This window comes from Filicampus tigris, chromosome 13 (assembly GCF_054856515.1).
Source record: "Filicampus tigris isolate MCC_2025a chromosome 13, RoL_Ftig_1.0, whole genome shotgun sequence".
In the NCBI taxonomy this organism is placed as follows: Eukaryota; Metazoa; Chordata; class Actinopteri; order Syngnathiformes; family Syngnathidae; genus Filicampus; species Filicampus tigris.
This window is the reverse complement of record NC_141229.1, coordinates 3,232,560-3,253,212: the sequence shown is the minus strand read 5'-3', so window position 1 is coordinate 3,253,212 and position 20,653 is coordinate 3,232,560. Positions and strand designations below refer to the sequence as shown.

Here is a 20,653-nt window from a genome sequence, read left to right as displayed (position 1 = left end):
TCTTGCAGAAAGGGGGGGTGGGGGGGTCCACTGTGGTGCACGTGGACACGCCCTTCAGGTGTCGAAAAAGGCACACGCATACACACCCACACCCACACATGCACGTGCGTTGCTTCTTCATTGACGGGAGCTCGGCTTCTTCCTCCTCCTCTTCCTCTTCATCCCATGCTTGTGCGCACATGCACGCGCAAGCCTCCTTCCGCCGAACCCCGCCCCCCCTCGGCCCCCTTTTGTCTCATGGAAGAAGTGTGGAGCAGACTGTCTCCTCCCCCCACCATCAGCGCACCGCTCTCTCCTCCCCTACCGCCCCCCCCCCCATCTCGTGCCTGCCTTTGTGACTGCGCACCCGAATAAAGCTGACACCGGGGCGCTCGGCTGAAAAAAAGCTCATCCGAAGATTCCTCCTTGAATTTTGTTGTGTGTGTTTTTTGTTTTTTTTTTTCGTTTTTTTTTTTAAACCTGCTATTTGGAATTCTCAGGAAGATTGGGAATACCGCCGGATGATAATAGAAGAAGAAGAAGGGGAGGATCCAGAACCCCCCATTCCCCCCCCCCCCCCCTTGCCTGCACCACCACCACCACGGTGGAAGCACGTGAAGATTTTACTCCACAATCGGACCACATTTTGGGGACTTTTCCACCATCAGCATCCTTTTACACCATCCTCACATCCCAGCCAAGATTAATCCCAATCCAGCGCCCTCCTCAACTGGGTTTTTGTAGGGGACATGGATATGGATTAAAGGGACGGACGGGCAGAGAGCCGCCAAACTGGAGCAGCACGCCAGAGCACGCCGGGGGGGAAGGGGGCGACGGGACTCGGTGAATTCACGGAGCCCCCGGGATAGAGGTGAGCGTCTGTATGTGCGTGTGCGCGTGTGTGTGCACATTTCCATAATTGATGATCTCATTGGCAACTTGCGTGATGCCTTTCATTAGCTAGCCTTCAATGAGGCTCATTGCCATTGTAATTTACACAATATGGAATTGTAACACTCCGGGTGATGCTGCGGCTCAAAATGACGTTTTTAAAGTTGGAAAAATCGGACAAAAAAAAAAAATTGGGGGAAGAATAGGATTGCACTCAATTCTGTTGGCCTTATTTTTAATTTGCATTGTGATTATTTACATATATTTCTGCAGATTGAACAGCGGGTCACATTGACCCGTGAACATTGCTGGTGTACAAAAGCCCTCATAACAGAACGGCCCTGATGTGATCATTGACTTAATGTTAATGACAATTAAAAAAAAAATTAAAAAATCAGCGTTTTTGGGGTGATATTTTTGGATGATTAAACATTAGGCAGGTCAAAATGACTTTGGAATATTTATGATGCCGCTAAGAAGCAGACACAACATGGGTAATAAATGCGATGTTAATTGCTAATTAAAGTCCTTGAAGGATAGAAATTTAAATGAGCATCTTTTTCAATCATGTTTATGGATGACTAAACATAGAGCGGGTCAAACTGACCCATGAATAGAGTTGAGCTAGCGAAAAAAAATGAACGTTCCATGTGGATTAAACCTGATATCAACGCTAATGGGACATTTTTGAAGTGCTGAATGATTTACGGTAATATCCACCTGCACTGTTGACAAAGCTTGATTGTGCAGTTGAAGTCCCTTTTTTTAAAGTGTCTATTCAACTCTCCTGCAACCAACGGTACAGATGGTCAAGTGTGCTGTATTATATATATATAAAATGGTGAAATAACTCAATTACGTGAAAACCAAAAAAAAAACGTTCTATATCTTTACATGGTGACCATCTTTACTTTTTGACTGTCCAGTTTGTTAGTGGATCAAGACATTCAGAATATAGACTTGATCAATTAATTGATATCATTATTTTAGTCATCTATACAGAACCGATCACCTTTTAATATGTTTCATGCCACTGTTCTGAACTCCTGTTTCCACGCCAGTCTGGTCTTCAGCAGTGCAATGCTTTTTTGCATGCTATTCTTCCACTGTCGGTTTCTAAAATAAACCCACCCCCCACTCAGGTTGGTGGTCTTTCGGGCTGCCTGGCACACTGACATACTGTGATGCTGTCCACCACGCACACACACACACACACACACACACGCATACAAACACACATAAGGTTGAAGTCTTGCAGGAAGCGGCCGACCGACATTTTGCTGTCACATTCATGCAAAGAGCCTCTGAGAAACAAATGCTGTTTTGGGAAATAAACAAGCCGCCCCTCTTCTGCGAGAAAGGCACATTGTGTGACAGTGTGTGTGTGATGTGATTTAAAGCGGGGCAGGTTTAAGTGTGTGTGTGAGTGGAGCAGGTCACTGAGATGAGACTGGGGAGGGGGCTTGGCTGCTACTAAGCAGCTTTTCCGCCACACTGGAGACCATCCATCCATCTCGGCATCCTCTTCTTGCCGATATGTTTGCTCACTGGACATCGGGAAGGAAAGAGGAGAGAAGGATGGAGAGGTAGAGGGAATCATAGGGAAGGAGACTTTGTTTTTTATTATTATTTATTGGAAATGCAAGAACACAATATTTATGTAGTGATTCGGAAAGGGATTGTGGTAAAGGAGATGTTGGGAAAGGGCTCATAAGGAACGGGACATTGGGAGACGGAGCGTAGGGAAAGAGATATTAGGAAAGGTAAGGAAGGACACCTTGGGGAAGACGATGTTAGAAAGGGATCAATGGGAAGGAGACATTGGGGAAAAAATAAGGGAAGAGACATTTGAAAATGGATGACAGGGAAGGATCCATTAATAAAGCGATTGTAGGGAAAGAGACATCAGGAAAGAGATCACAGCGAAGGAGACATTAGGAAAGGGAGCATAGGAAAGGAAACCGACATTAGGAAAGGGGTAGTAGGAAAGGGACCACAGGGAAACAAACATTAGGAGAGAGGTTTTAGGGAAGGACACGTTACGAAAGGGGTTGTAGGGAAAGAGACATCAGGAAAGACATTGCAGGAAAGGAGACATTGGGAAAGGGAGCACAGGAATGGAGACAGCGAGAGGGCATCGTAGGAAACAGACATTAGGAAAGGGATGGTAAAGAGAGAGACATTAGGAACTAGATCATAGCGAAAGAAACGTTAGGAAAAGTACTGTAGGGAAGGAGACATGGGATTGTAGGAAAAGAGAGATTAGGAAAGGGTCCATATGGAAACAAACATTGGGAGACAGATTGTAGGGAAGGAAACTGGTTGTAGAGAAAGAGATCGCAGGGAAGGAGACATTAGGAAAGGGAGCAGAGGAAAGGAAACAACGATAGGGCACCGCAGGAAAGGGATAGTAAGGAAAGAGACATTAGGAACGAGATTGTAGCAAAGGTGACGTTCGGAAAAGTATTGTAGGCAACGAGACATTAAGAATGAGATAGTAGGAAAAGAGGCATTAGGAAAGGGATGGTAAGGAAAGAAACATTAGGAACGGGATTGTAGCAAAGGAGATGTTCGGAAAAGTACTGTAGGGAACGAGACATTAAGAATGAGATAGTAGGAAAAGAGACATTAGGAAAGGGACCACAGTGAAAGAAACATTAGGAGAGAGATCTTAAGTCATGAGACGTACCAAACTTAAGCCTACCCAGGTAAGGAGACATTAGGAAAGGTACTGTAGGGAAGGAGATATGAAGAAAGGGATCATCGGGAAAGAGACATTAGGAAAGGGATCAAACTTCCATCCATCCATTATCCGAACCGCTTATCCTCACGAGGGTCGCGGGCGTACTGGAGCCGATCCCAGCAGTCTTCGGGCAGTAGGCGGGGTACGCCCTGAACACGTTGCCAGCCATGAGAAGGAAACATTAGGAAAGAGATTGTAGGGACGTTAACCATAGGAACGGCATCAAAGGGAAGCCAACGTTAGGCAACTCTAGGAATGAGACATCAGGAAAGGCATCGTAGGAATGAAACACTCAACGAGATTGCAGCGAAGGAGACATTAGGAACGCACCGTAGGGAAGGAAACATTTGAGCTCGTATCGTGCAATACCCAATATTCCCCACTACTGTAATACCGTGCAATACTCAACATTCCCCACTACTGTTAGTCTAGTTTTATTTTTATCCAATGCTGTTCCTTACATTTCACTACAGCACTGCAGCACTGTCACTTAGAGTATTTTTTCCTCTGTACTATGTACAGGCCGAAATGAGTGTTCCTCATATTTTTTATGTAGATGTAGGTTGGTGTGTATACACATGTGTATATACACATGTTACTGCGTATATCTACATAGGTTTGATTCTAAATGTTTGCCGTCAATGTTATACATTAATGGCCACATTATGCCGCCGCCCCTGTGTGACCTATATCTTTGCTACTGTAACAATGAAAATTTCCCCACTGTGGGATCAATAAAGGCATTCTTATTCTTATTCTTATTTGGAGAGGGATCCTACGGAAAGAGACATTAGGAAAGACAAGGAAGGGGATATTAGGAAAAGATAGGGAAGACAATGTTCGGAAAGGATCTTTCAGCGGGAAAGAAGGACAGAAAGTAAAGTGATAGGAAGTCAGAAGAGGACATAGGGAAGAAGATGTCAGGATCACTCCAGTCTGTGTGTGTTTGTAAATATTTAAACGTGTTTTCCATCTTCCATGTGTGTCTTTGGCTGGGATTCCTTCCTGAGGTCAGGTGACCGCCCACAGCCTCAACACGCAACCACGCACGTGTATTTCTACTAACACTTCCCTTCGTGTCCTGTCCAAACCAGCTTGCGAGTGGTCCCACCCCAAGATGACGTCCCCCAAAAACCGAACCAAGAAGAAACCCCCTAAAGACAGCATGACCCTGCTACCATGTTTCTATTTTGTGGAGGTAACCTCAGCGCGCTCGTGGTTTAATGAGTCATCGTTTCATTTCGTTTTTTTTTTTTTTAAATTATTATTGGTTGAAGTATTTCTGAGATGGAAACGTTGACTGAATTATCGTCGGAGGGAAAGCAATTCAAGCGCGTCGCAAAGTCACTTTGCTTGTGCGGCGCAGCTCCCCATCGTGCTGTCGTCGTTGGTGTCGCTGTACTTCCTGGAGTTGACGGACGTGTTGTCTCCCGCCGTGGTGGGCTTCCGCTGCTACGACCGCGACCTCTCCATGCCCTACGTGGAGACGGGCGACGAGCTCATCCCGCTGCTCATGCTGCTCAGTTTGGCTTTCGCTGGACCCGCCGCGTCGGTAAGAAGAGCTTCGCAAAAAAAGAAAAACACATTTTCATTACAAAAAAAAATAATAATTTGTGTGCTATTTTTCGCAATTGTCTGTTCAATACCCACCCTTTGTACTTTTCATCTCACTCTAGTCTTGCATCACATTTTTCCCTTCACATTCAGCTACGCTATGCTATGCTAGCATGCTAACATCCCTGTGTGGAAATGGAATGAGAAGCAGAAAATAGACAATGATAATAGCGAAGCTGCGCAGAGGCAACAATTCAACCCCTACAAGAAATACACAATCAATGGATGGCATTTGCTGAATGCAAACTTGTTACACTTTTGCACACACTGTAGGCCTCAGTCAATACACACGCGCACAATGTTAATCCGTCTGCAGCATGGAAAGAAGCAGCAAAGTCATCTATCACCCTGATTGGAAGCGATCAGCGACATCAATAGCGTTTTAGCCGTCGTTCTCCATCAGCCCTACTTTTAAAATGGATGTTTGGCTTTTTGACTTTATTATTATTACTTTTTTTTTTTTTTTTTTTTAACGCTTCCCGTTTATTTGCCGGCTTTTCACCACAGATCATGATGGGCGAGGGTCTCATGTACTGCATGCAGTCCAAACTCAAGAGCTGCCCCAAGACGGAGGGCAGCATCAACGCTGGCGGATGCAGCTTCAACTCCTTCTTGCGCAGGACCGTGCGCTTTGTGGGTCAGTAATATGCCATCTGAAACATTTCTTTTGTTTCTTTTTTTTTTTTTTTTTTTTACCAATAATAATAATCCATCCATCCATCCATTATCTGCCACTTCTCCGGGGTCGGGTCGCAGCAGCTTAATAATAATAATAATAATAATAATTCAATTTCTTTTTGTATTGGTCTCTTTTTATTTATTGTTGTTTTATTTATTTATTTCATTTTTTGTTTTTATTTTTTTTCATTTGTATTCATGTATTTTTTCATTTGTATTAATTTATTTTTAGTAGTAGAATTTGTTGTTGTAGGAGTAGTATTAATTTAACAATTCATGAATTACAAAAAAATGTTAAAAGGATGATTTCATTTTTTTTATAATACATTTTAATACATGTAATTTGATTATTTCGATTTAATTGTACTGCATTTAATAGTAGTTTTATTTTTTGGTGTGGGGACATTTTTTAATCTATTTTTTTAACTCCTTCCTGGAGGGCAAGACCTGTGAAAAGAAATAGGCACGTTATTTTATGTGTGTATATATATATATATATATATATATTTCAAAATATTTTGTATTCAATTTTTTAAAAAGTCGTCAGAAAAGATATGCACTGACGTCCCTAATAAAGTGTCAAGGTAGGCTCACTTAACCTGTTTTTGGGAGTCGGGTAATGAACTAATTAGACGCGTTAAATGAAGGGTGACCAAGTGCTAAAGAGGCGTGATATGATGGTAAATATCTGCAGGCCCACTTTGGCGCTTTGGAGTGCAAATGGATTTGCTTCATTAGTTTGCTTTTGTCTGTGCATTCAGGTGATAAAACAACAGAAGACGCTTTTTTTGTTGTTTTTTTTTTTTTTTGTTTTTTTTTTTTTACTCGAGCACTGTGTAAGTCAGTGATGACCTTGACACCTCCCTCCTTTCCTTTCTACCGCTCAGGTGTTCACGTGTTCGGTCTCCTAGCAACGGCGCTGGTGACAGATGTCATCCAGCTGGCCACCGGCTACCACGCCCCCTTCTTCCTCACCGTCTGCCAGCCCAATTATACGGCGCCGGGCGTGGCCTGCGACAACAACACCTACGTCACGCAGGACATCTGCATGGGCAAAGACCAGTACGCCATCATGTCCGCAAGGTAGGACGAAAACCAGCAGTGCAAAAGGCTCATGTGCATAAAAATGACCATTCAAGGATGGCACAAAACTACTGGACAGCAAACCACCATTTGAATTTGAATTTGTTTTTTTTTAAATTTATTTCGAACATGCAGTCCAATAAAAAAAAAAATATATACAAAACAGAACAAAAATCCACAGTATAAGTATTCCTACCCCAAAAAATAAAACAAAAAACAAACACTTGTACTGCTAGTCTGAAAAGGAGTAGGAAAGAAGTCCTACCCCTAGGTTCACATTACCAAGATTTAGATTCAAAAATGATCAGTACGTATTACGATAATACAACTCCTCCGTATTTTTGCATTACGGACATAACGTCCTGTCACCTGATTCATTTTGTCATCGTAAGAAGACAGAAAAGCAAACGTGTATTTTCGAATGCGTGTTGCTTCCTGTGTAACGCAACAATGAAGATTATTGCTAATGCAGGCGGATAGCGGGCTAATCCGATCCTGCAAAAAATGCACTGCGCCCTTATTACACTGCAACAATCCCACTGATCATGTTTGACTTTGCACAACCTGGTTTTTCATTAACTGCTAATACACTCTCTTTTTTTTTTTTTTTTTTTTTTTTTACCTCTTGCAGGAAAACTTTCCCATCCCAGCATGCGACACTCTCTGGCTTTGCCGCCGTCTACATTTCCGTAAGTCTCTTTTTTTTTTGTTGTTTTTTTTTTTTTCTTCTACTTTTATCAATTTGCATCACGTGAGGAATTGAATGTAGTTTGTCATTCGGTAAGGCGTTGCTGATTTTTGCTCAAACTGCGTGGCAAAAGATAAATGATCCTAGAGGATTTTGTTGTGTGTGCTGTGTTGCAAAAGTGCTGAAACGGCAGCTTGAAGTTTCTGCAAAGTCAGCGTTCTTTCAGTCAGCAAACCATTTGCGTTCCAGTAGAAGTGTAGATGCAACGGCAAACACTCGCATGCTTATTGTCAACACAATGCGAACGTCAACGCGAAATCATTTGACATCGTTTGGATTGTATTTTATTTCTCGGAAGCGCAGCACAGACGTGCAGTCATTGCGGAAACATTTTTGCAATAGACGACAGTTTGACTTAATTCTTCGTTTGGCTTTTTGGTGGTTGCTGCTGTTGAATTATTTAGTTGAATCTATTGTTGATGATTTTTAATAGCAAACAAACAAGCAGTCATGTTTGGGAAATGGCATACACGACTTGAGTACAATTATCGATGTAAGTTTGCACATTTTTCAGCTCAACAAGGAAATAAGTGATTTATTTAGTTATTTATTTCACTTTATTATTTTTTTATATTTCATGATGTGTGATGGTATTGTATTTATTTTTATTTCTCTATTTATTTATTATTTTATAATTTATGTATCTGTATGTATTTTCTTAACTTTTATTTTGTCATATTTCCATATTTTCTGACATATTTGCTTTTCTTATTTTTGTGGAATGTTTTACCCCTTTCATTTCTTTGATCATCTTTTTGTTTTATTTTATTTCATTTTATTCATCGATTTTTAGCTTCTTTTTTTTTTTTAAATCTTGGATTAGTTATTTCTTATTCAATTTAGTTTTAATACGCAGTCATATTTATTTTTGATTATTTTGCTTATTTTTTTATTATTCATTTTACTCCACTTGCATTTAGTCATTTCATTTGCACATTTTCACATTTCACTATGGTGGTTTTGTATTTGTATTAATTTTATTCGTTTTGATTTAATTCATTGCCAGCACACCCGTGTTTCAGAGAATGGATAGATAACCGAATTGAATTTATATTTGATTTCCTTGCGTTTTTTTTTAAACATTCTGGCAGCACCGTACTTTATTGTATTTTATGACTGTGATCTTGTACGTCCTGGTATTCGCGTGCGTGCCTTCAGATGTACTTCAACGCCAGCATCGGCGCCACCACGAAGTTGCTGAAGCCGCTGCTGGTGTTCGCCTTCTGCATGGCGGCAGGCCTGGCCGGCCTCACGCAGATCACCCAGCACCGGAGCCACCCCATCGACGTCTACGTGGGCTACCTGATCGGAGCCGGCATCGGCGTCTACCTGGTCAGTCAGTGCAGAAGCTAACTCGCTCGTTCCACTGCACAGCTGGTTTGAAATCCACTACGACACAATAGGCTCTTTTTACAATTTTCCGCTTTGATTGGCCATGACTAAAGTTGGCTGTCACCACTCCCACAGTGGCGCAGCCCTGCCTCTCGCAGAATGGCCGGCTCACATTCTCACGCGGTTGCAAATTTTTCTGTGAAATCTAAAAAAAAAAAACTCACCTATTCGCAACCATCTGAAAATTTCCCAAAATATTCCAGAAATATTATTTTTTGCCACCGTGCTTACAGTTCAGTTTGCCACCCCCCCCCCCCCAAAAAAAACCTCCTGTCTAAATTGGAAAGTAGTGCAATAATTAGTGTCAAGGAAGTATGTTGAAGGGATACGTCTCAATAAGAGACGAGCGTAGTTTGTCGGGTTTAGGCTGGGTTGTTAGTGAACGTTACGAACAGTGTTTGCCACACTTCCACTTCGTTTTTTTTTTTTTTTAATAAAATCTTTTGGTATCCTATTTGTGCTGAATTTATGTTTTAAACTATTACTTTTGGAGATTTATAAACATTTGCATCAATTTGGGCATCAATTAATCACATTTTATTGAGGGTAGGATTCGGCCTCTATCAGTTTACTGTGTATGGAATTGAAACACATTCCTACAAATTCCCACATTTTGCATTACAAAATTCCTAAAATAATGGCAAAATTTTACAATCAGACTGCTTAAAAATGATGAAGTCATTCAGGTCATTTCAGCAACTCTTTTTGCCCACATTCCAAAATTCCCAAATTACTGTAGCCGTTTTATGATTTTACTCATGCTACAATATGTGCTATTCCAAGAATTCCCCATTCTTGGCGCAGTTCCATATTTTCCATAAGAACATCTCAAATTGAATACAGACATTCGTGTGAACATTTGAAAAAAAAAATCAACAAATTTCTCATCATTTCCGTTCAGTGTCACCGTTTCATTATTCACGTTAGCTATTATTCGTTAGCCTGTTAGCATAATTGCCTATGCTGTTTTTGCCTTTCCGATACCTGACGAAAAAAAAACCCAGCAAGACTTACACTGAGGTAGTCTACATGTCCATTTGTGATGCAGCTTGTGTCACATGTCACGGGGATGGTCAGGCGAGCCAGCGTTTGGCAGATGTATAAGGACGCCATCTCTTTAAAGAAAGCGCTTTAAGTTGTATTTTGTCCTATTGTGTGCGCCAACACAAACTCTTTTATTCGTCACCTCCTCTTTCTTTTTCTCTCCCGGCAAGCTATATTTAGCCTTCCTTATTACGAGAGCGACAGAGAGAGAAGCAGTAATCGGATAAGAATTCGCCGCAGCAATTTCACACTGGAGTTTAGGGAGGAGAAACGGAAGAAGGAGAAGAAAAAAGGAGTTGTTGTTGCAGATTTTCCCTCTTGTCCTCCACATTTTGAGGCAAAGGAACTTTTCGCTTCCCCTTAAGGAAAAATGAAATCATGGTGACATCAGCGTTTATTGTAGGGTATAAATTTCCTTCATTTTTCTAATTTTAGTTTTATAAAAAGAAATGTGATTTTGTTTAAACTTCCACATTTTGTTCCTTTTTTCGTTTTATTTGTTCTATTTTGTTAAAAAAAAATAAATAAGTGAACAATTGGTACAATAGTACAAATAGTGACCTATGGGTTTTTTAAATATACATTTAAATAAATATTTACATTGGGAAAAAAAAATATTTCACATTCAATGCAAAACTGCACATTTTTACAATTATTTTTTAAACTAGCAAATTTTATTCCATTGGGTTTGTATTCTATATTTTTAAAAATAAATAAGGTACCAGCAATGACTAAACTGCACAAATAAAGCATTCAATTTCTTTTACATATGAAATAATATAATTAAGAAGATGAAAACTATTTTCAAAAAATGTGTGTTAATACCGTGTGAAAAATGGTGAGCCCTCCACCACTCAAATGAAAATTACAGAACTCCTTGATCCTTGAAAGTGCTTTTTAAATTACACAAAATTTTCTTCCTTTAAAAAAATTACAATTCCAAAAATGACACAACAGAATTGCACGAGTTCATGTCGCTAGGCAGACTTCATAGGGCTCATTGAGCCCTGCCCCGTAGCCCAATAACCAAACTGTAATACAATCACTGCTCTGTATTAAATGCAAAGCACATATTCAGCAAATATTTGACCTTGCCCTTGATGCCATGCCCATCTCCCTCCAGGCCGTGTACGCAGTAGCAAACTTCAAAGCATCCGAAGAAGACGCATCGCCTCATCCCAAATTGTCGGCGGCGCCGCACAAGGACACCCTGAGGGTGCTGAGTCAGCGCAGTCACGACTCCCTCTACAGGAAGACGCCGCGGGTATCGGAGAGCCGCGAGGAGCTGGCCGTGGCCATGGGTTCGGGGACGCGCAGCAAGGTGAGGCGGGAGAAAGCCTCCCTGGCCTCCCTTAAGCGAGCCAGTGCCGACGTGGAGCTCCTGGCCACCCGCGGGCCCATGGGCAAGGAGACCATGGTGACGTTCAGCAACACTCTGCCCCGGGTGGCCAACGGCAACAGCCCCATCTCGCCCTCCGACGAGCCGCCCGCCTCGCAGCGCCACATGACCTTCCACGTGCCCCTGGACCCGCAAAGATCCCGGCAGCTGGCGTCGGAGTGGAAGCAGCGCTCTTTGGAGCTGAGGAGTCAAAGCTCCCGGGATGAGAATGAGGACGAGGAAGGGACGGAGGTGGCAGAGGCGACGGATGAGACGGGCGACATGGGGGTGCCGTCCTCTCTCTACCCCAAAGTGCAAGCCAACAAAGGCACGGCGACGCCCACCGGGGTCCGGATGGTTGTGTCTCCTCCGCTGGTCCACATCCCCGAGGAGGCCACGCGCCCGCCGCCCGTCTCCCCCAAGAGCGCCAAGACCCGCGCCAAGTGGCTGTCGCTCACCGAGGCGGAGAGGAGCGGCGCAAAGGAGCCCAGCGTGGGGCCCATTGCCGTGTCCACGCCCAGGGTGCCCAACGCGCAGCCTGCTCAGCCACCCGCTCAGCAAAGGGTCACTCAGGTGAGGTTGAGTTGCGAAATCACAATCAGATCAGTGTTTCTTGTGAGTTTCTTCTCCATGTACTCATGTGGGTTTTCTCCAGGTCGCTAGGACTCTAAATCGTCCAGAAGTGTGAATGAGAATGAGAGTGTAAAATGTCCTGCGAATGACTGCTGACAAGTGCAGGGTGTACCCTACCCCTCACTCAAATCCCCCCTGGGATAGACTCCAGATGATCCAAAAACAAACTCAACAACATCTCATTAGTGTTCTCCTTCCTGATGTTCCCTTGCAGGTGATGGCAATGTCCAAGCAGCCAAGTCACGGCGGATCCCCCCTGGAGGGCGGCGGCTCCTCTTCCGGCGGAGGCTCCAACTGCTCCGAGTCGCCCTACTACCGGATCCCCTCCGACCGGGACAGCTGCATGGGCAGCAACCCGGGCAGCATTGCCGGCAGCGGCAGCATCGTCACCATCGACGCCCACGCACCCCACCACCCAGTGGTGCGGGTGACGGCCTCCAACGGCAAGCCGTGGGAGTGGAGGAACACCATCAGCGGCAACCTGATGGCCGGCGACACAGCGGCGTTGGATAAGCACCGCGGAGTGCTGCGAGGGCAGGACAGCGCCCCGCTCTACCGCGACTACCGGACGCTCCCGGTAAAAAAGGAGTCGCAGGGCGGCGGAAGTCCGGAGCTCCCGCCCCCGCCGCACCCTACCTCCTCCTCCCCTCTGCCGCCCCCACCCCAGCTGTCATCGCCCCATCTTCCGCCACCGCCCCCTCACACGTCCCTCCTGTCCCACCCGCCTTCTCAGGTGTCCCCGCTAAGCTCCTCATCCCCCTTGCCCCCTCCTCCACTCCCGGCCTCTTCCATGCCGCCGCCGCCCCCTCCCCACCCCTCGTGCTCAGCCATGCTCCCGCCCCCGCCTCACCCCGACCTGCTGATGGACGACCAGATGCTGTCCCGCTCGTCCACGCTGCCCCGCCGGCCCTCCGTGTCAGCTCGCAGCCATGCAGAGCAGGAGCACTACTACAAGGCACTGCAGAATGAGCGGATGCTATAGTGCCGTGTTCGCTAACAGGAGGGTTTCGCGTAAAGCAATATTTGGACCGATCCGCATAGAAACAAACAAAATCAAGCTATTGAATATACAAGTCAAACCAATTAGCTGTTCCCATCTTGCAGTTTTGGGGGACAATGACACTGAAAGTGTGTTACTTTCTCTCTGTCCAATCTACTCAGTCACTTTGTTTCGGTCGCCGGCATTGCAGGAAATCACGATTCACAGAGGTTAGGGGTTAGGGTTATCTTCTGTACGAATAAACACATTTTTTTAAAAGTAGGAAAGCCTGATATTGTCTATTAATCCCTTTTCCCACTCAGAGGCGAACATTAGCGACTGCTGGCAAAGGTAGCAAAATGCGCGTTCACAGCAGGGTTTGTTCAAGGTCACAAATGTTCGCAAAACGTTCGCCAAAGGCTTGCCAGTTGTTCACCAACTGTTTTAGTGGTTCTAAAAGTACAGGCGAACATCCGCCGAATGTCTGGCAACCGTCTGGCGAACGTTTGCGACCTTGAATGAACCCTAATGAGAACGCAACATCCCTACCTTCGCAAACACTGGCAAATGTTCGCCGCTCAGTCAGACAGCAGCTTTCGTTTTCTTGGAAGTTGTAGGGTCTTCTCCTGTCTCATCATTTGGTCTTTTTCCCTTTCCGAAGAAGCTCTCCAAAGACGTTTGTACTGGACAGATTTTTGCTCATTTGTGGACCGACTTTTTTTAATATATCTGAAACGAGAGGTTCTTTCAAACTGCGGTCATCCCAAAAATATTTTTGTTCGGCCTCTCTGTTCAACCTGGTATCAAATAGCCAATGGACTGCTGGTTGGGGACCGCTGTTATATCGGACGGCTCTTATTTCGAGGACTCCAAAAAAAAAAAAGAAAACAGGTCAAATTGTGAAGGGTGTGGACATTTTTTTTAAAGGACTTCCTATCCAGGATGGCATCTTTGATTTAAATCCATGGGAACACTTCAGCTAAAGCGACTCGATGTTATTCCGTCTGTCAGCTGTCAGAAGGGAAAGGAGATCAAACACAAGGAGGAAAAAGAGAGAACAAGAATTCCCGCCTGGTCGCCGCCAGAGAGGGAAAAGCGTCTGTAGCTGAAGGAGGAGATAGGACTCCGAAAAGGCCTCAGATTTGCTCAATCTGTTTTCCTCTGAGAGGGCGAAGAAGGACGAGGAAAACAAAACAACCGCGGGCAACGCCAGCGTTCCTAAAGACGACTGCAGCTTTCTGTTGGCTGACAGCTTTTGTTTGCTCCCGTAACGAGTTTTTGCTGTGGATCTTTAACTTCCGAGCCTGCAATCCTTCTGGGGAGTCGTCTCACTCAAACTGCGAAGCTTGAGCCATGCTAATGCGGGTGCGAGGAGGAGAAAGAAAGCTGCACATCACAATCCAGGCATCCTGGAGTGGCTTATGGCCTCAAACCAACCACCTTGCTCACCGAATGCAACCATCTAGCTTCAGCTGGTTGCCTCGGCCCGGGTCTTTGAGTCTTATGTAGAGGGTTTTAGGGCCGTGTTCACACTTCACTTGTGGTTCGGCTAGAAACCTCTCCGGTAAGATTGCCGGGAGAGTATAGTTTGTTTGGCCAAGTGTGCTATCATCTGAATCCAGGTATATAAGACCAACCCAAGACCTCAAGACCCTTATCCTCACCATAAATGTGGATGCTATCAACTGAATCCAGATGGATTAGCCTAATCCCCACCCCTAGACCCTCGCCCTTAACCCTCAAAACATTAACAGTAGATGCTACCTTAAACAAAACTATTTAACCTAAACTCCAACATCTTAAACTTTAACTCCTACCCTGAAACTCAACCTAAGCTATTATCAACTGAATCCAGATGGATCAGCCTAACCCCAACCCTAGCTCCTAATCCCTTTTAAACCTATACTCCAATTTCTTAAAGCCTAACCTGAAAATCATCCTTAACCCCAATCTAACCAAAACCCTAACCCTAGCCCCTAAACTTTGCAACCTAAAACTCTACCTGCAAAACGAAATACAACTTTAACCCAAAACTTCCTAACTCTTCCTAATCCTAACTCTAAACTCCAAAGCCATATACCCTAACTGCAAACTTGATCCTAGCCTTTAAACCCTAAATCCAATCCTAAACCCTAAACACCTAAACCTTATACCCTAACCCTGACACTAACCTTTCAATCTAACTTGAAACCCAATCAAAACCCCATGACCTTGAACCCTTCCCCTAAACCTACATAATAAACCAAATAATTTATACCCAAATCTCAAACCCTAAACCTCCAACCTGTAAACTAAAAATCTAACCTAAAACCCAATCCTAAACCTTAAACCCTAAATCCTAACCTGAACACTCGACCCTAATCCTTAAAACTGTACTATAAACGCTAACCCTTACTCATAATCAAACACCAACCTGAACTCCCAATCCTGATCTCCTAACCCTGAACGTCTAACTCCAACCTTGAACATCGAACTCTAACCTTAACCTTAAACCTGAATTGCAAGTGTGAGCACAACATCAGTCAACACACTTATTATGACAGGCATAATTCTCCTCACTAGACTGAGTAGAAAAACGACAAAATTATTTTGCGTGTATTTGAGTCATTTTATTGATTTGGGCAAAGCGACTCATTACTAGTCCCGATTCGTCCAATTCATTCAATATTTGTCCAGATTTTAGACTTTCATCCATACAAACGTATCACGCCAAACAACTTGCGTGTTTCAAGGAAAAACAATTTTTTATTCCAGCAAACCTTGGCCATTGTAGTTATACCAAGAAAACATCATTAACTAAAGCTGCTTTGATTGGAAAGTGGTGCTAAAAAACAAACACAATCAATTTAAAGCCAAATTCATGCAAACTAATGTTAAAATCAACTGTGATATCAAATTCGATAATTTACATTATTTCATGTAAAAAAAAACAACAACTATATTTCCAGTAGATTATGGTAATACATTATCTAGAAGATGACGATTAATCGGCCTCCTGCTGGACGACCATTCTTTGCGTTTCAACTTTGTTGTATAAAGTTAACTCTTTAGCTCACTTCGTGCGAATTGTTTCATCCAACATCCGTCGACAAGTGCTTTATTTTTGGGATATTTTCATGAACAGTGGACACAAAAACATTTTTTACCGATCCCCTGAAGCCATTTTGTACAAATGGGTATGAATGAAATGCATTTTGGATGGCGTTACATGTGAGCCTGCTCTCGCTGGGTCTTTTTAGTCGGATTGTGCACAAAAATTGCACATAGCGGAAAACAGACGTATTTTGGAGGTCACTTGAAAAAGCCGTTTTTGAGTTTTTGTTTTTTTTTACAATTACATTATTTGTAAGAAGTGAATCTGACTTAATTCTAAATTCCTTGAGATAGCACATATAGTTTTTTTTTTTTTTTTAATTTTGCATTTTGTTGTGTTTTTTCGTGGTTTGTGCGACAGTCACCTTGTTCCAAAATCATCCAGTTCGAACATAATGCACTGCTTAACTTTTTTGGACTATTTCCTACTAAATTCTCACGAGAGCGCCTCACTTTGCGTAGCGTGCGTGTTTTTCTTCAGGTCTTCACCCTTACCTTATTTAACAAGCCATTGCTGCATTTTTTTTAGTGCTATTGAGTATCGTACGTCCCATTTTTGAGTGTAAAAAAAAACCGTGCTTAATATTATGACTACTGTTATTGATCCTTTTCAGCCCTTTTTCTTACGGGCTAAATTTTCTATATGTGTTGATGTGTGACAATAATAATAATCCTGTTGAATAAAACGGAACGACTTCTTAACTCGGACTCCACCTTTGTCTTACTTTGTCATTTACATTTTGTAATCTTCGGCTGGTCGTACATGTCAATCTTTTTTATTTATTTTATTTTTTTTTCAATTTCCTAAACAAAGAAATCATTAAGTGGTGGTTTTTTTTTTGTTTTTTTAATACGCATTTCCAAATGACCTTTCCTTGGCAACTAAATTATTTTGTAATGCATAGAAAACCTAATGGAAGGAAGGATGATCGTTTGTGTTGAAAATGAGTTTGATACAAAAACATATTGATAGTGATAATAATGATGATAATAATAATAATAAAGTATACATGTGAGTATATAATAATAAAACAATTCAAAATGAATACAAATCTAATGTAAAATAGGAATAAATATGTTTCTTCAAAACAAAGAAATCCATCTATCGCTCCATCTGTCTGATTATCTATCTATCGATGTATCGATCGACCGATCGATCTATCTACCTACACATCCTGTCTATCATCCATCCGGCTATAATCCATCATCCATCATCTATCAATCCATCATCTATCGATCCATCCATTCTCTATCATCCATCCATCCATCCATCATGTGTGCACTCCAGCTGTGTCAACTCGGATGTGTGTCATTGTTTGGCTCGTGACAGCAGTCAGTCGGGTGGATTTTTTTGCTGCTCCGCGCATGCAGATTTCACAGATTTTATTTCTGCATGTGTGCACATACGCGCGCGCGTGTGTGTGTGCGCGCGTGTGTATGCAACACTGTGTGCTCAGGGCTCGGAAGCAAAGAGCCAACGGTGCAGATGGTGTGCAGGACGGAGGCCTGAGGATGAGGTCAGACGGCCCCGCCATGACTCATTTGTGCGTGTGCGTGGGTGTGTGTGTGTGTGCACGCGCACGCATGTGTGTGTGTGTACACCGATAATCATTTCAGGTGTGCAGAACAAGCGTTGGGGGTTTTTGGGTGTCGGCCTGTTGAAGAGATGATCGTAAAGTCCCGTGTCTCGTTTTGCTTCCCGTTCGTCATTTCCCAAGTGAGGAAAGGCGATACAAAGTGGGTCACCGCCGTCCTTCTTACCGTCGGCGCAATCAATGCAAGGAGTCATTTTTGCATTTATTTCTTGGTTTATTTATTTATCTTGGGGCTGGGGGAGTATTTTTAGCACGGGGAACAAAGACATTGATGCGCTGTTTTTCTTCTTATATCCAATATGATACGATGTGCAACATATACCGTCAAGTGCTTTTATATTTTCACGCACAATTTTCATCCATGGAAGCTATTTTGTACAGTTCGGAACAAATGTTGTATTGTGTTATATGTGAGCATGTTCTCAGGTGTGGATTTTTTGTAGGATTTGCGCAAAAAATGTACACGATTTGTATTTTGAGAGAACACGTTGTTTAAACATGAAATATTTATGAAAAATAAGAATGACATGACCTCAATCTCTTAACCTTGTCCTGTAAAAAAAAAAAAAAAAAAAAAATCATAACATATTGAATTTTAATGTCAAAATTTTGCATTCACTTTTATTCCACATTCTTGTTACTACAGACACGCGTTAACAATCCCTCGCACCATTTTGCACAAGAAGGAATTCATTTTCTTTTACCTTACATGTTAGCTTGTTCTCGCTGGGATTTTTCTTTTTTTTTTCATGCAAATAAACTGCGCTTAACAAAGAGTAACCACATTTATTTTGGGGTTACTTGAATAATGTCTGATTTTAAAAACTTGAATTATTTCTGAAATGAACACAACTGGACGCCAACCCCTTAAATTTAGCGTTTTCCATGAGCATCTCAGGAAGGTTTTGATCTGTAAAGTCTAAAAGCTAAACCTGAGCATTTTTTTCCTCCCTATTTCGAATATAATGTGCGATGACATCACGCCCACGAAAAAGCCAAATAATAAGCAAAAATACTAGCCATCTATTGGCTGCCGTGTTGCTGGGCAGAATTCATTGGGGTCAATTGTAGCCAATCGAAAGAATTGATGAATGCTAGCCATATCCATTCATTCGATTGTTTTAATGATCAAATTGAATCGAATAATTTCTTCATTCATGTCCTGCTCTGTATGTCAGCACGATTAACACAAAAAATGATTTTAATGAGATATTGTTAGTACATGCTTTGTCATCATTCATTACAAACAGAAGCAGTTCTTCAAAATTAGCACTATGAGCGCTACATTTTTCCCCGTCTGCAATTTTGCCGACAATAATGTCAAATGCTTGCGCTCTTGAGTAAAAGCCGGCGCACTCACCCGACACGGGCGCAGGTGATAAATGTCCTATTGAGGCTGTTACGGTCCATCTGGGAGCCTCTTTTATGGGCCGCTCTTCACCCTGCGAGGCACCTTGCTCCTTTCAAGGAGTTTCAAACCCTGCAGATTTACACCAAACAGCAAATCTCCGGTTTTATTTCAGCAAGCTAATCGTGCTAGCTTATGGAAATATCACACCTGTCGAGTCGTTTCCACCTGTACAAATGACGGCGTAAGCGTACAACTCGACGGGTATGATGTCAATAAATATCCCACCTAGCCACAAACAAACTGAAAACAAAACAAAATGACGAATAACTGAAATGTATTCGCCAGCAACCCGTTCCGCCCAATGACAGTTCTGAAAAACGAGCCGAGCAGACCTACTGAGAAACCCAAGTCAAAGATCATTTTTGAGTTCTATACGTTGCAAAATGTGGACGTTTCTACCAAAAAGTATTCAATGTTTGATCTTTCAAGTCACACATACATGAAGAGAAGAGTTCTATTGCATTTCAGCTTGATTGGTCTGATGCGACTGTGGCCTCACATGCATGAGTAAGACTGTACAGTGCTTGACTTCAATGCCCTCAAGGCCTTACAGTGCGTAGTAATACACTGACACAGTTATCAGAGCAAACTAATTGGGCCCGGGCCCCGATATGCGGGTGTGTATCATGTCTATGACCTCGTTCATGCACTGCTTATCCCGCCTCACCTATTCATGTTACAGCGGATGGAAGATAGCAAAGAGTGCCTTCAGCCCCCCTCTGGATTTTGGGGGGAAATTCAGTCCTCAAAGCCTGTTTCCCATAGCAACATGACATTTGGTAGGCAAGCCTACCATGAGTAGACCCACAAAAATGTCTCAAAAATTCACGCCTGAAAACACCACGAGGGGTCTGCTGTTTTGGTTTGAAGCAACTATTCCTCGGGACATATTTAGCCATTTCAGCCCTCAATGCTTGTTACATATGATAAATTGAAATTTGGTAGGCAAGTCTATCATGAGTAGCACCACAAAAAAAAGTCGCAATAATCCTTGCCTAAAAAGACAGAGGGAAAAAGTATTTTTAGACTCCTAAAGGTGTTGCCTGATCACTCCCAAATTTGAACCACGTATAGGCCACGAGACGGACGGGTGATGCTAAATTGTGAAATATTTTGGTTTTTGTTTATTTTGGGTTTCATTATAAGTACGATGACTGGTCAAAAATGAACTCTGATAATAATTTCACTTGGCATCATGAAAATTGGTAGGCATGGCTATCACGAGTAGACCTACAAATGTGTGTCAAAAATGTATCCAAAAGTCATGCATCAAAAGAACCAAGTCTGCCATTTTGGCTTTAACCATATGGTAATTTGGGAAAATTTCAGGGGTCCTTCTAAACAATCAATGACATTTTTTTGCCATCGCTATCAACCTCGTATACTTGACGG

General features: G+C 42.8%; 1 protein-coding gene across 2 annotated transcripts; it reads left to right on the top strand.

Moving 5' to 3' along the window:
* The first annotated feature begins 358 nt into the window (after window positions 1-358).
* On the top strand, window positions 359-16,940 carry plppr3a (phospholipid phosphatase related 3a). Of its 2 annotated transcripts, none has more exons than XM_086050157.1 (9): window positions 359-850; window positions 4,708-4,811; window positions 4,980-5,165; window positions 5,735-5,864; window positions 6,793-6,988; window positions 7,620-7,677; window positions 8,895-9,068; window positions 11,296-12,123; window positions 12,398-16,940. In XM_086050157.1, the coding sequence occupies exons 2-9, from the start codon at window positions 4,731-4,733 to the stop codon at window positions 13,163-13,165; spliced, it is 2,421 nt and encodes an 806-aa protein (XP_085906283.1). In that variant the 5' UTR covers window positions 359-850; window positions 4,708-4,730; the 3' UTR covers window positions 13,166-16,940. The 2 variants fall into 2 exon arrangements, with proteins under 2 accessions (XP_085906283.1, XP_085906285.1); XM_086050159.1 differs by lacking the exon at window positions 359-850 and adding an exon at window positions 871-4,623.
* The last annotated feature ends 3,713 nt before the right edge of the window (window positions 16,941-20,653 follow it).

Coding starts and splice junctions, on each gene's coding strand:
- plppr3a (XM_086050157.1), top strand. CDS start 4,731: ATGACGTCCCCCAAAAACCGAACCAAGAAGAAACCCCCTAAAGACAGC. Junction 4,812..4,979: donor CATGTTTCTATTTTGTGGAG/GTAACCTCAGCG, acceptor TGTGCGGCGCAG/CTCCCCATCGTGCTGTCGTC. Junction 12,124..12,397: donor CTCAGCAAAGGGTCACTCAG/GTGAGGTTGAGT, acceptor GTTCCCTTGCAG/GTGATGGCAATGTCCAAGCA.